Below are 15,903 nucleotides of genomic sequence, written 5' to 3'. Positions count from 1 at the left end.
TACCATCTTCGGCTTGAAACGAGATTTTAGGGAAAAGGCTGCTTTTGGCTGAAGAGATGGCTTTATAGATGATGGGTTATTATCACATATATTCATGGAAGCAGATGACTGTACTGACAGATCACACTAAAATAACTAAAATCTTGAATACATTCCCAGATAAACTTTTGTATTTTGTCCTTATTTGGAACAGCTTGAGCTGCTCGCTTCTGCAAACAACAACAGTTTCCTACAGTTTAGGGCGCATTAACGCTTTAGTCCCAGTGAGGAGCCGTGCCAAGTTCGATGGGTCATCCGGTTGATTCTGAAGGGGCGGGCTTATTTTGGAGGGGGGTGGTTCACATCGCTTTACTTTCCAACTAAAGTAGGCTATCAACTACCACGTCTGCAGAGGAGAGAGGGGGTCAAAATAAACCGACAAGAAAGATAGGACAGGAGGAGTAAAGACGGTTCCATCAAAGTCGGCTGCAACATCGGAGCAGACCGCAAGCTGAATTTGGACATAAAGTACGCACCGCTTGCGGCTCCAGAGCCCCTTTACACAGTTCTCGCTTCCAGTAACGTCCGATTGTAATCTTGCCAATTCACTAAGACACGAGAAGAAAGTACATGCTGGAGAAACAAGTCTAATAGTTTAAATCGTCCTGGCAACCGGTTGCACAGGGAAACAGTTTTTTGTGTGTTTTGCGCGAAGTTGATCTCGCTGACGTCCAAAGTTTTGCCCATGGGATGCTTCCCTCCCCCACACAGATAATGTTCTGACAAAAGAGAGAGAGAGAGAGAATCGCGCAACCTTCCCGAGGACATCATCTTCGTTTGTTAAGTTTTTTGAGAATTGACTGATGGCACTAAAGCTGAAATCGGTAGCCCGGCTGCTGCTGCTGGCGGTGGTGTGGGAGCTGAGCGCGCAAGGAGCGACGGAGCGACAGTTGAATCCAGAGGTGAGTAAAACATGCAGAATGCAAGACTAAAGCCACATAATGTTTGAATGCGCATTAAACGATTAAAGTTAGATAAATATAAACAGGATTAAAATTGGATGAATACTCCATAAAGGCATAGCTAATGTACACTTGGAACATATATATCTCCAATAAATACACTCAGAGTTGAGAAATTAAGCAAAACAGTTAATAATGTTAGACAGATGTGACATATAATTAAATTTAAGGAGATCTGTTTCTATCTATGAGTTAATAATACATAGCATATTTTCTTTATTATTATATTCATCTTTCAAATTTGTGTGGAGCTTGTTTTTTTATGGCTCCTATGCAGAATTTGTTAGAACTTTGCATCTTGATAATAATTTCTGCAGCTGACTATTGTTGGCACAGGGATATGGGAAATTGGCTCTGACCCTGGGTTAGAGGAAGTAGCCCTTAATGATGATAACGCTCGTGAAAACACAGAAATGCTGAGAGGGCAAAAGCAGCGGAGCCAGAACAAAAGAAATGCATTAGATTGTATTGTGGTCGCTGCAGAGACTGAGGCAATTTGAGAGTTGTGGGTGTAATTTTATTCAAAGGGATGGGGAGATGTAATTGTTGACATCTGTCCTGAGTTATGTCTGAGTACAGCACCAATGGTGGGGGGGTTAGTTACAGAAAGAAAGAGGTTCTGCAGCATCTCACCCTTTCTCATCTGTGGAAAAATACAAAAGACTGAGCACTAAACGTTTTCCAATTTCTTCCAATAACAGCGCTGGCTACTAATCAAGGAAGATGCAGCTGAGATTTTTTTTTCCCTGCTGTTCACATCTGTTCCTTTCTCCTCTCCTTCTCTATTGTTCTGATCTCATTTGTCTGTTCAGATCTGTTTTTCTTGCAGAATCAGCAGCTCTCAAATCCCATAGCCAGAGCAAAGTTAGGAAGTCCTGTGTTAATGTTCCAGGAAGTGACTTTGTGATGATACTCCTACACACCTGCTTCCTTCAGTGCCATTAGAAAAATACGGCGAGGTCTTGCTCACACAGGACATCAAAGAATTCATATTTTGTTACATACAGTGGCGCCTGAAGTATCCTGCCTGTGGCCGATGCAGTTATAGCTCAGCTTTATGCCAGTGGAAGAAAATGGAGCAAAGTTACTCAATTGACCTACATTTAGACCAGAGACTGCAAAGCACCATCTGCTAAAAATGTAAACAATGTGTCGCCTACATAATTCATAATTTAACTTTCATTCCACACACACACACACACACACACACACACACACACACACACACACACACACACACGCTGTGCAGCAGTAAATCTAAGTGATTAATATTTTCTTATTCTGGGAAAGATTTGATTAGATTTTGTCAAGATGGGCTTGCGGTTAAGTCAACTCTTTTCAGGCAAGCAAATTTCAAGGAATTTTTACATATCAGCACATTTTAACAACCAGTACTCTACAGTGCAGAATTTTCTCATAAAAAAGTGCATTAGCTACCAGTGTGAACCACAAGTATGATAAAGGCCAGATAAAAAGTGGATATTTGACCTACTAATTTCAAAATACTAGTATGATGGTTGATTTTCAACTCCATATTTTATTTTGGGTCTTTTGTAACTTTGCACGACTGAGAGTTTAAAATAATTCTCATTCTCAATCTTATTTGTCACCCAGTTCATCTGCTAGCTGAAAAAACATCACTTTTAGCTCCTCGCACTTTAAGGGCTCTGTCCTGTTCAGTCAGCTTTCTTCTGATTGACTAACTTTCCCAGGCAGAGCTGTGTATCTGAAATGCCCATATTAGGGATATCCCATCAATTACATCATAAAGAACCATGAGGAGAAAACAGATTTGAAACCCAGTATTTAGAACAGTCTGAGCTTTTGCTCAACTGGGATTACTTGTGTAAACACTGACCTCATCATTTGAAACTTTGGCCTTGTTAAATATGAGTATGCACTGCTATAACAGGATAAAATAAATAAATAAGGAAGAGCATAATAAGCCTCTTTAATTAAAGCGAGTAATGCTGCAGATCATCTGGGCTTCGGTGAAGAACTTCAATTAATTAGATGAACATGTCTTGCCTATTTTATTTCTTTGGAAAATAATAAGTCATGCAAAACCAAAAAAACCCCAAAACCCTTTTCTGTCATTACATTTATTAAGAATAGCATCAGTCAACAATGTGCAATCAAATAAGGAAGTTAATGAGGATGATAAACATGTGAAATGTCTGCACCGCAGGAAGTGGGGCTTTCCATCGCTAGTTAAGTTATGGTCAAAAAGTGCTTTTTTTTTTCTTTTTCTTTCCTTTTCTTTTTTTTTTTAACATAAGACCAAACTCTCCATACAGCTGAAGAAATCTCCAGCCTCCACAAACCCACAAGTCAGCAGGATTTTTTTTATTTACTTTTTTATTAACAATAAATAAAATTAGATCAGTGGTTACGTGTTGGTCAGTGGGTCTGTTTTGTGAGATAGAGGTTGAGTGGACACAATTCATTTCCTGTGGCGTGTGGTAGAGACAGGAAGTGGGCAGCTTGGTGTGTCAGCAACCACCTGCCTATCACACACACATCTTTTTTTTCCCCTGTGCTCGAATTTGCAGAAATGGTTACAAGCCGAGGTCATTCAGTACAAAGAATGACTTCAGCTCGTAGCTAATTGTCATGAAATTGTCATGAAATGAGATGATGAAAACGAGGCAGGGAGGACACTGAGGAGCCTGTCGCAGACCAGAAAGGGGGCTATTGTGGAGATGGGAGTGATGCAATCTTTTCGGAAAAGACGGAAAATGAAGCAACTGTCCAACTGTACGAGACAAGATGCAGATCATAGTTGTCATGCACACATCCTGTGTGAGTGTACTGGATGTCACACTCCTTCTGTTCCCAAAGAGAACAGTTAAACAGGTAACTTTATACTAGTCCCATGCTGGACTAGTCTTGTTAGTCGTTTTGAGGAAGTAGGAGTGCAGTTTTCCCAGGAAGCCATTGTTTTAATAATCAGCAGTTAGTTGTGTTTGGGCAGTTTCCTTGAGGAAAGGTGTAAACTGAAAATAAGGTAATGCTCAAAGTCATCATCTCATTTCCTGTTCCTGAAACAAAGAGGCCAATTTATTTTAGGATAAAATTCTTCCTTTTTCCTGGGATTGACTGACTCCTCAAATGACACTGGCAGAGATGAATTTTTCCACTCTTGTGTCATCGGTTCTTACTGGTGTTGGCTAGAGAGAGGTTGTTTAATAGACACCAGCTGGGGGATTACACACAACCAAAGGGGTTTCTGCTTGTGTGTGCGCAGGAGCTGTTGGCCAGAGGGGTCAGAGAGGTTGTAAATGCCGTCCTGAATCAAGAGCATAGCAGGCAAATGCCTATAAAGTAGAGGAAAAAAAAGAAAAAGTTAATAAAGTGTTGGAGGGATCCTACCCACAATAAACTCCCTGAAGTACACACGGGTGCACGCAAAAGGCCCGTAACCTGCTGTTGCACGTAAAGTGGGAGTCATAATTTCATACATTTAAGACATGTGACAGAATATCCCAGCTTTCTGGATGGAGTGGGTGGATATGTAATGATGAGCTCTCTTGCCCTGTGTGTGCGCTGTATACTGAGCATGCCTCAGTTGGACTCCCATCGCTGTTGACCAGAGTTTCTTTCCATTGGCCTTCAGCAAACGGAACAACTGACTCGCTATGCCTTCTTCTTCTCCTCCTCCTTTTCTCATCCTATGCAAAATGAGCACACTGCCTAGAAACATCCACAGCAAACATTGTCTGCTTCTTGTAGGTCTTCCATTAAACAATAAAGTAAGTCACTGCACATGAGTGAGCTTTACATCAAAGTGCTGGACTGGCAAGGTTCCTTTGCGCCCTACTTTTTTAAGTCTGTGCACGGGTAAATATCAAGGGGTGATGACTACATTTAACACAAGTGCTTCCAGGCATCAGTTTAAAGTGTTGCTCATCACTCAAATTGTAGTTAAATCTATTAAAATGGACAGCCTAACACTAAGTCAGTTGTCACACCTCCATGTTTTTCCATAGTTAACAACAACTAAAGGAACAGGAAACATGATATCATTTGAGCTTTGAAATCATTGGTAGTAAATAAGTTGTGTGTGTGGGGGGGGGAAGAACAGCTGGAAACCACTGCTTCACATCAAAAGACTGTATTAGTTTGGACTATTCTTTCTTCTTCTTCTCTAAATACTCACCACTTCCTCTTCCTGCTGCAGCTTTAGTTGCTCCACTTATTACCGTGGGCAAAAATAGCGTGGTGCGACAGTGAATAAGACTTTGTCAGAGTCACCTGTGGGACCCATGAATGAGGCGTGGGAGCCTTAAAGTTAAAACAAGTGTTCAGTGTCATTCAACAACAGTCTTTTGACTGAGCCGAGGGCAAAATTGGGCCTTTTGTAGAAAAGAAAACAGGGAATGTGTGAACTGGAAGAATATGGTTTCGAGCTCAAATCAGGCCTTAAAATCTCTTACATTTGTGGCAAATTATCCAAGTTGCTAATGGTTGTAATGGTTGTATTTGACTCTGGTACAAGCAAAACCTTTATTTGTTTATCCCAGCAAACTGCAGGCGTTTCATTATGGCCGTTAATTACAACCTCTAAATCCCACTAGCCTTCATCTTTCCTTCCTTGTGCTCCTCTTTTTCCCGCTCATGCGGCCGTGCTGTAACAGTGACTCTTTATGTGTCCACTGGAGCTCCATGGGTGAGTCAAGACGAGAAAGGGCTCATTCAGGAGTAAAGTCTAAACACGTAGACCTCCATGTCTCTCTAGGACAGACAGAGAGGCAGAGATCAGACTTTCAAGGGCCTCCAAAGCTGCCATTCAGCTCAGGGCTAAGCTGAATGAACGTCAGGGGCGTCAATACCGACCTAAAGCCCAGAGTCGGACAACCACGTCAGCACATTCACTTACTGTACATTTTCAGTGGAAAACTCTAAAATAAGGGAGTAGATTTATTTCGCTTTAACTGTGTTTAACATCCATTAGCAGCAGCAGATAGGCATTAACAACAATAATCGAGCGGCTCAGGGTGTGGTTGTTCATGAGTATTTACCCTCAAGTCTGTGGGTTTTCCATAAGAGAGGGATGAGGCAGAGGAGAAGGGGTGGAGTGAAAAGGCAAAGACAGAGACACGAACGTGGGGGGAAGAGTTTGACTTTGAGGTTTGGATGCGACGAGGAAGAAATTCCCAGTTAAATTACTGACTGACTTTACTGCTTGACTGGAGACCTCGACTGAGGTTGCCCAAGGCCTGAGTCTCACCCTGGGACACTCCCTATCTTTTTCTCTTCTGTTTTCCCAATGTCCTTCTCTGCACATATTCTACAGCAACTACGCCTGTAATTCTGAATCCAGATGAAATAATAGATCCTGCTAAGCTGCAAAGTCACGTCAAGCTGTGCCAAACAAAGACAAAAGTCATCAGCGGCTCCAAACCATAAAACACTTCCTGAACGTGCCACGACAAGCTCACAAAGTCACTGTACAGCAGAATATCAGAGCGTTCTTGGTTTCCACCACGCTCACAATAGCCTCAGTGTTATTTTTCATCTCTTGCTTGAGAGGGAAGGAGTTCAGGAGAAGCTGTGTGGGAGAGGTGCGTAGCAGAGCTATCGGCACCCGTCCAAATGTCAAACCAGCACCGCAGGCAAATGGGTTTCCAGGGGAAAATAAGGTCAAGTTTAGCTGAGAGCGAGGGATTTGGAGCACCAGAGAACTCGGTGACCATCATAATAAAAAAACGCTTTCATTTACGAATTGTACAAACTCGATGACTTTAGCTAGAACTGATGTAGGTACAGAATAACATGAGTTTTAAACTTTAACTGTGTCCTCATTCAGTGTCTGTGTCAGGGTTTTGGATGAAACCTGAACCGTCCTTGTCTTAAGCTTTTTTTGGCTCCTCAGGCCAGTTCTACTTTCAGGCCGCACTTACTGGAGAGTCCAGTGTTGATGGTTAAATAGCTTTTGTGTTTAGTCACGACATGGAGCCGTGCCAGTTGCTTGAAACTGATGTTGCTCCCTCTGGCTACGAAATACAAAAACACAGAGAGAAGTTATTTAAGAGCTTATTCTTGCCGTCGGCGTGGAATGTGTTTTCATCGCAGTCACAGGAAAACATCCTGTTCTCATATTCCCAGTAACCAATGATCAACATTTTCAGGTGACGTGTGGAGTGTTTTTGTGTCTGTTTTTCATTTTTGTTTCTTTGCTAAAAGTGGAATTTCCTCGCTATATTTCGCAAGACTTCTCATCATGTTTTCCTTTTTTATCTTGTTTTGCACTGCAGTCATGGCTACAACAGTATGGCTACCTTCCCCCAGGGGACTTGAGAACCCATGCCCTTCGCTCCCCAAACTCCATCTCCTCCGCCATCGCTGCCATGCAGAGGTTCTATGGCCTCACCGTCAGTGGTACCTTTGACGCAGACACCGTCAAGTGAGTATCACGCAGTGCCTTTTTTTTCAAGCACATTTAAGCGTACGTTGTCATGAGCGCGGTGTGCCTTACTGTCTGGCAGGGCCATGAAGCGACCGCGCTGTGGTGTCCCTGATAAGTTTGGTGCTGAGCTCAAGAGCAACCTGAGGAGGAAGCGCTACGCCATCCAGGGCCTGAAGTGGCCCAAGACAGAGATCACTTTCTCGTAAGTCACAGAGTTATGAAATAAACATGAAGCAGCCTGCAATTATGTCTCTGTAAAAAGGAATTAACTGTCTCGCCTTTTTAACACGCTGTTTAGTATACAGAACTACACCCCAAAGGTGGGTGAGTATGAGACCTACGAGGCCATCAGGAAGGCCTTCAAGGTGTGGGAGGGCGTCACCCCGCTTCGCTTCCGGGAAATTCCCTACAGCTACATACGGGACAAAGTGGAGGAGTTTGCTGACATCATGATATTCTTTGCTGAGGGTTTCCACGGTGACAGCAGCCCATTTGATGGCGAGGGGGGTTTCCTGGCACACGCCTATTTCCCTAGCATTGGCATCGGTGGAGACACTCACTTTGATTCGGCTGAGCCGTGGACAGTTGGAAACCGGGACCTGTTAGGTAAAGTTTCATGTTGAAACTGAAATTTCAATAGATGAGGGATTTTTTTTTTTTCCGCAAAACCTGACACAAGAAAAGCTTAAATGTTGGGAGGGGACCTCTCTGACTCTGTTTTGCTGTCAAAAGCAAAACCTAAGCCGCAACAGGCCCCAGCTTGTGTTTGTACACTTCAGGCAGTGAGTACCTGTGTGCGAAAATGCAGCAGACACACAAACTGCAGCGTCAGCTCCTCGAGTCTAACACATCTTCACATGAGCTGCTGCTCATTTTATTTTTAACTGCTTGGTGTCTAGTTGTGTGCTTCTGAGTCACTTGAAAATGAGGAAACAGCACTTTTTCCTCATTCTCCTTTAGGACTCTGTCTCAAAATCCTCCCACTTTATGTCTAACACTTTGGCTCAATTTTAAAAAAGTTGTTAAACTGTAATTTTTCTTGTTTATGTTGTTTCAGGGAATGATATTTTCCTCGTTGCTGTGCATGAACTTGGTCACGCCATGGGTCTCGAGCACTCTAACGACCCCTCAGCCATCATGGCTCCGTTCTACCAGTGGATGGACACTGAGAACTTCCAGCTTCCAGATGATGACCGCAGAGGCATACAGCAGCTTTATGGTTTGTACAAATCACAATTAATCATTATTATTCTACACTAGGGGAAATACTAACCTGAAACATTACATTGTAAATTACAGCACAAGTAACAGCTTTCCAAAGATGGATAAAAACAGACTTTTTTGCTGCTTTAAAGTTAAGGCTTTGTCGTTTAAAGAATTGTTCGATGTCCTTACTCACAAAGGGTCAGGATCAGGTCCACAGCCCCCACCTGTAACACCGCGTTCACCTTACAACCCCCCCGATCCCCCATATTCACCCGACAAGCCTCGCTTTGGCCCCAACATCTGCGATGGGCACTTTGACACCATCGCCATCCTCAGGGGAGAAATGTTTGTGTTCAAGGTAAAAAGCTGCTGGAGAAACTTTGGGCCATTTATATCGATTTCATTTATAGATTGTTATCTTGTTGTCTATGTCATCTTGTAAGTTTCTAAGAATTTTCTCTTTTTTTTTTCCCTATCAGGATAAGTGGTTCTGGCGGGTGCGTAATAACCACGTGTTGGACGGATACCCAATGCCAATTGGTCACTTTTGGAGGGGATTGCCCACTCATATTAATGCTGCTTTTGAAAGGGAAGATGGGAAATTTGCTTTCTTTAAAGGCAAGTCTGGCTTTAATATATCAGCAAAGAAATTGTTTTACTATTATTATGAAATTAAAAAAACATCTCTCGGGTCCTCGGTTTTATTGCTCTACAGGAGACAGGTACTGGGTGTTCACCGAATCAATTCTTGACTCTGGCTACCCCAGGAGTCTTAAAGAGATGGGCACAGGGCTTCCCAAAGATCGAATAGACGCTGCTCTCTACTACACCCCCACCGGACAGACATATTTCTTCAGAGGAAACAAGTTAGTCATTGTCAGTTTTGTGTGTGTGTGTGTTTATCATATGCAGAAGTTTTAAAAGTAGGTGATTACAAGGAAACTTCCCCTGACATCACCGCCGGTAAAAGATATGTTTTGACCATATGAGGTTAAAACATGTAAACTCAAACACTTACCATCCAATCCAAATCTGCCTCTCAGTTAAACAAGAAAATTCACCTTGAAGGAACTGTTACGCTTGCTGAGCTTTTCCATGGGTATAAAAAGTGGATGACATGTGGCAGTCGAATTATAGTAGTTGGATTATAAAGTGAATATAGCTGCGTACGTTACTGCACTTTTCCTAAGACCTCAGCTCGCTGTCGTTTAGGTTCTAGAAGAGTTCGTGGTAGTTGAGCGGCAATTTCTGTAGAGACAACACTGACTGTGGCTGTGCGGTTTTTACATTAGAAAGCAAGTCAAGAAAAGTTAGTTAAGGTCTGTAAGGACAGTTCTCAAGTTAAGTCAAGTCACTCTACACAAGTCAACTACAAATGGTCTAGTTTGAAAACGAATGCCTAGTTTCAAGTCCTGTAGGCACAAACAGGTCTATCAACACCAAGTTCTAAAGCGTTTAAAGCAAAGAAAACTCAAGTCCTAAGTAATCTGTGGCAGGTTCAATTTAATTGAACTAGTTTAAAGCTATCAAAAAACTAAACCCAAGCCTATGTCTGTTCTCAAGTCCAACCGAGTCGTGTATTTAGTTTGAGACAAGTCTAAGATAAGTGTAATGTCAGGTCTTTTAGGAAGAGCCAAAGTCCATCCACAACTGTTCATGTGGGTAAAGAGGAGAGTTTCTAGCACTGGCCGAATCATCAGTTCACCATATCTCTTTTTTTTCTACATTTCTCCTCTCGTTTCCTGTTTAGCTATTACCGTTTCAATGAAGCGTCCCAGACAGTTGACGATGGCTATCCAAAATCTATTAGCGTGTGGCAGGGCGTTCCTGATAACATCAAGTCAGCCTTCATGAGCAAAGATCAAGGTAAGGGTGGCGTGTGTCAGATTATCTAGATTATTCATCACATCTTACTGTGACTGGATACTTATTGGTACATGTTGTTTTTTTCTTGCACGTCTTTCTTCCACCCTTCAGCGTACACCTACTTCTACAAAGCCAACAAATACTGGAAGTTCAACAACCAGGTGATGCGAGTGGAGCCTGGATATCCAAAATCAGCCCTTCGTGACTGGATGGGCTGCCCCAATGAAGACCCCAAGACAGACGGAGGAAGAGGCGGAGGTGGACATGACAAGGACAAGGAAAGGGAGAAGGAAAGGGAGCGAGAGAGGGAGCGAGAGAGGGAGAGAGAGAGGGAGCGGGAGAGAGAGAGAGAGAGGGAGAGAGAGAGGGAAGACAGAGACAGAACTAGAGATAGAGAGAGGGACAGAGAGAGGGACAGAGAGAGGGAGAAGGTGATTGAGAGGGAGGAGGAAATTGATGTGAAAGTTATTGAGACAGATAGTGGCAGCGGGGCAGCGGCGTTTGTTGTGCCGCTGTTTCTGGTAGTGTGTGTGATCGCAACGTTGGCAGCCTTGCTGTTTTTCCGTCGTTACGGTACTCCCCGCCGACTCCTCTACTGCCAACGATCTCTATTGGACAAGGTGTAGTTAGAGATGGAGGGGCAGAAGAGAGGAGAGAAAGAAGGCGAGAGAAGAAGAAGAAAACGCGGTGGAGACACAGATAAGGGAGCAGAACAGAAAGAGACAGAACAGGAGAAAGAGTCGAAGGAAAACTGTCAGACTTGCATTTTCAACTCTTCTTACCACTTCCAGATTCCTTTGACTCTATCTCTCAACCACTCAGCCCTTTCCATTTTTCTCCTCTCCTCTCCTTTCTGACTCTGCCTCTCTTCTTGCGGTTACTGACGCCAGCTCATTGCTGTTTGTTTTAGCCTTTTTCAATGTCATATTTTTAGTTTTTGTCAGTGGTCAGTGTTTGTGTTCTTGTGAATTTTCCACTTCGAACCTGCATCTTCATGACATCCATTTCAGCATGTTTCTGTGCGTAAGCAGACGCTGTTGTTTCATCGCTCGGCCAAGTGCCCTTTTTTTAATTTGCACACCCTCACTTAAACACAAAATCCTGGAAACCGCGGCGGCACAGTCATCTGTGTTTCTTAATCTTCCGGTAAAGCGACATGTCAGGAGGCAGCAGGGACCATAAAAGGGAAACATTAGCTTGCATCCTTATGAAGCATGAGATACACTTCTATCAGAGTAAAGCAGTAAATGCAACAGTGTATTTTCTTTTTGTTATATTAATGTCTTTATTGTTATTATTATAAATGATGTTGTCATTACTATTATGACTATTACTATTATTGTTGTTGTCGTCCACCATGTAAAGAATGTTTTTTTTTTTTTGTATATTGTCATTAAAAAGTCCTGCTGGACAGTGACATACAGTTTTGAAAGTGGCCTTAATTTTATACATGTGGGAACAGTGAATGGGGAAATGGGGTTATGTATTCTTGAAACTTGATTGTTTTTTTTTTTTATACCTTGAATCCATCTCAAATGAAAATAAATTGAAGACCTGAAAATGACTCCTTTTTGTCATCGTACTTACTTTTGTACAGTTTTTCGAATCATGGTGCTACATTGCTAGTCAGGGGTTAGATTAACAACAATAATAATAATATTATTAGTGACAGTGATAATGATGACCATCTAGCCTTCTCAATCAGAACTCTGTGTGTGTGTGTGTGTGTACTCACTTATAAGCTTTTCGTACAAAAATAAAGTAATTTCAAAAGGCTTCCTGTGCTTTGATCTTCACTTAGTCTTTGATAAACTTTGATGAAATCTTTCTCTCGCCTGCCTTGTTTACCTTTACTGATCATATTGGTCGTTGCTGTTTTGCATCTGGCCTTCCCCAGTCTCCCCGGACCTCCAGGTTTCTTGTTCCCCGACCGCACCACTCTGCTTTACTGGGGCTCGGAAACTGGCAAGCCAGAAACTGGGTCGGAAAACACGGACTGGATCCAGAGCTTAAGTAGAAACAGGGATGAAGACGACTGTATAAACCCGTTGCTGCACAGCAGGAAAACATATCTGAGCTATATAGCTAGAGGGAGAGGGTGTGCATGTGTGTGTGTTCTTGGGTATATTTCTATGCTTATGGGGACCACATAGCCTCTGCAAGCGTAGGATGACAAGGAAAAGCGTGCAAAGTCCTCCAAAGTCCTTATCAAGACTTTGAAGTTGGAAAAGTAGTTTCACAATTTGATTAATGTAGGTCCCCACAAGCACATTGGCACAAACAAACACTCATGTATGTTCTGAAAAACTATAAATGCCTGTACTTGTGTATTATCCACTGTGTTTGTGTGCACTCCCGTCCAACACGAGCCAATAAAAGCTCAAACAGCAAGCCTAGGCGTCTCCCCACTCCTTAATGATTCCACTAATGAACAACTGCCATACAGACATGAGACATGCCGTAAAGACGACTGACTGCAACAGAACAAGAGTGGGTGAGGGTGGAAGCCGGGAAGGCAGCGCTTCTATGATTTGTTATGATAACAACGACTGGGTTTTTTGCACTTTTGCGCTTTTCCTATTGTGCTAAAGGCATTTAGGGCGCCCATTCTTCTCCACTTCTCGCTGCAGTGTTTTGAAGACCTGGAGCTGAAGAGAGAAGTCACGAGGATTGCTGGGGGAGGAGATGAAGGAGGAGTGAGGATGGTTAAGTCACATTTGGAAGCCAGATATGGAGCAGAATTCCATGCACAACATCTGGAATTCCAACTGCATCATGTGAGCCAGACACACAGCAGGACACGGGAATGGGGGATGGGATTTTTTCTTTTTTAGGATGTGTTTCATTCATTTTAATTTAACTTTATCTAGGTGAAAGACATTAAAAGCACAATAAACATGAAAAAGTGTTATTTGTTTGTTTGCTTGTTTGTTTTTAAGATTAGTTTCCTCTAATGGATTTTTAGGGTAATATCTTTATACACACTGTTTTACTTGCTCTGCTTATCTCTGGGGTCCTCTTCACAAGTCAGACCCTGAGCTGCGGGTCAACATTTGATGTTTTCTCTCTTTACATAGCTGACTCTGCAGACTGCAAGAGAAAAGAAATGCTTCAGCATAATTCTTCCCCACAGTCCTCTTTTCTGTGTGTGTAACCTGAGCTTTTCTTCACTGTCTGCAAAATGACTTCAGAAAGCCCAACAAAAGACCACACCACAATGCCCCGGCCTCTTCCAGCCTTCTCCCGTCCTCCAGTGCTCACATTTCACCTAGATAAAAGCAAAGGTAATTCCTGCATCTGATTCCAATTTGTCTTTTTTTAAAGGCTGATCTACAAATTCTTCTATCTATCCCCCCCCTGCCATGTCCTATTTTAATCTCCTTTAATTCAATCAAGTTTTTAAGTCAGCAGCTTTCATTAACAAGCTGGCTTTATGTTTTATGTTTCTCCGAGCTGGACACTTCCTGTCCCTCTGTCAGCTGTGTGGCCTGTAGGCTGATGAATGCAGAAAAAACTCCCAAAGAGGGGAAGTCCTGCTTGGACCTATTGTGCCCCATAATAGCCATTACACCATAATTGCGAGTTCCCCGCTGAATGACAAAGAACGATGAGCAACAGCATTCTGCCTGGTAACAAGGATGTGGGCAGAAAGGTGGCAGCTGGTGAGTGTCTATATAGGTTACACATGGTTTTCATTTGCATCAGTTAAAGCTCAGTCACACGCTGCACTTCTCTTATTCGCACACAAAAACACAAGGATTACACAAACAGACACATGGTGGCAATCACGTCGCCTCTGATCACCACGTCCTTCACCAAAACTCGTCTAAGAATAAAACATCCTACATTTCCTATTATGTAATCTTCCTGCGTCTTATAGGCCTCAGTCACGTAGGCCTAAGACCCCACTGAAAAGATGTCTATTACAGGTCTGCAGCAAATAGACGGAGGTTTTTGTACGGAGCACCGTACACTTCTTTAAGATCAGTTTCACCTTGCGACTGCTACCAAGCTTTTGCAGACTGGTTGGGGAATACTTATTTTTCCCTAGCAACCAGCAGTTGCCAGATGGCCGTCAGTCTGCGTGCCTGGGATGCTGGAAAACAATCTTATTGTTTGGAAGATGCCTGTGGCTGCCAGATTGTAACAGAGGTCTAGTCTAAGTTTAGGCCAACTCCAAGCTTTATTGAGTTGCATGTAGGCAAATGCAAACAGAGCCTCTCAGTCGAGCAGCTTCTTTAGTTTTAAAGCCATGCCTGTTCAGTACCAGTCCCCATCAATCCAGCTGAAATACTGTGAATAGAGAGCAGTCATTGTTGAGGTTATCTACTAAACCAGCGTGCTTCCGGCTGCGACATGCCAAAAAATGTGCTGAAAAGGTCCATTGGTGCTGTTATCTTTGCTTTCCATTCAATTGCTTTCTTGTATAGTTTTATCATATAAAATATGTTGACCTTTAAATAAGGCACTCCGCAGTATTCCCAAGCAGTCATGCACACAGTTTATTTGTGGCGTACACTGCCAGGGGAAGAGAGATTAATACCTAATGCTTCTTTTTTTCCCCATTTCAACTCCATATTAATATTCCATTTAGCTACACATGGAGCTATGCATGGAAAAAACTTCCTTTTAAACATATTTTGGCGTTGCGTCAGGCATTCGGTTTAACGATCTTCGTTTACTTGATCGTGCAGTTTTGCCAGACTCTGCCCCATCGGTGCTTCAACATGCCTGTTTGTATTACACTTATCACAACATCTGCACTTTGAAATGGGTGGTTCAAGTCACTCTGGACTTTCTTTTTTTTAATGTCAGAGTGAGGTGCTGTATGGGTGAAAAAAAAACACAGGTGCAAGGAAGTTGAATAATCAACATTTTAATGCACTTCTTATTCTCATGTGGCGTGGTTTTCCCAAGCACTGCAGGAAAACACCTACATCATAGAAGATGCTGATTCAGGCGCTACAAAACCAGACTACCCTCGCCCCGACCCAGCTATAGCCACAAGGACCCCCCACCCCCCCACACACGCACACTTTCCCATGGCACACAAATGTGCATACATTTGCTATCTGAGCTCTTTAAATCACCAAAGTGAAGCAGCAAGACAACCGCAGCTCCTTATTCTTCCTCAGCCTCCCACATCTCCTGCAGCCTGCTAATGAACTAGCATACAAACTCATGCTTAGTTTTTCTCTCTCTCTAACTGACTGCCTCTTCCATCACAACAGGCCACATCTGGTTTCCATAAGCATATATTGTACATGTCATCGTACAGAAGAGGAGGGGGCTGAAAGGAGGCAAGGACTTGAAGAGGAGGGGGAAGGGTTGTGCGGATCTATATTGAGGGAATTTTGTACTTTTGAGTGTTAAAGACTCTCACAAACCTCTGTTCACATGATATGAGGTGGCCCGGGTCAG

General features: G+C 42.8%; 1 protein-coding gene across 1 annotated transcript; it reads left to right on the top strand.

The window, feature by feature from the left end:
* The first annotated feature begins 348 nt into the window (after positions 1-348).
* On the top strand, positions 349-12,258 carry mmp14b (matrix metallopeptidase 14b (membrane-inserted)). The gene is made up of 10 exons (XM_031757021.2): positions 349-941; positions 7,259-7,407; positions 7,490-7,612; positions 7,709-8,016; positions 8,468-8,629; positions 8,814-8,974; positions 9,096-9,234; positions 9,332-9,482; positions 10,367-10,482; positions 10,594-12,258. The coding sequence occupies exons 1-10, from the start codon at positions 843-845 to the stop codon at positions 11,106-11,108; spliced, it is 1,923 nt and encodes a 640-aa protein (XP_031612881.1). The 5' UTR covers positions 349-842; the 3' UTR covers positions 11,109-12,258.
* The last annotated feature ends 3,645 nt before the right edge of the window (positions 12,259-15,903 follow it).

This window comes from Oreochromis aureus, linkage group 18 (assembly GCF_013358895.1).
Source record: "Oreochromis aureus strain Israel breed Guangdong linkage group 18, ZZ_aureus, whole genome shotgun sequence".
Classification (NCBI taxonomy): domain Eukaryota; kingdom Metazoa; phylum Chordata; class Actinopteri; order Cichliformes; family Cichlidae; genus Oreochromis; species Oreochromis aureus.
Note: the sequence above shows the minus strand (reverse complement) of the source record. Positions and strands in the feature narration are given on the sequence as shown.

What these genes read in the sequence shown, in the direction of transcription:
- mmp14b (XM_031757021.2), top strand. Translation starts at nt 843, where the DNA reads ATGGCACTAAAGCTGAAATCGGTAGCCCGGCTGCTGCTGCTGGCGGTG. An exon ending in AGGCATACAGCAGCTTTATG is followed by an intron (nt 8,630 to 8,813) that starts GTTTGTACAAAT and finishes TTACTCACAAAG; the next exon opens with GGTCAGGATCAGGTCCACAG. An exon ending in GAGAAATGTTTGTGTTCAAG is followed by an intron (nt 8,975 to 9,095) that starts GTAAAAAGCTGC and finishes TTTCCCTATCAG; the next exon opens with GATAAGTGGTTCTGGCGGGT.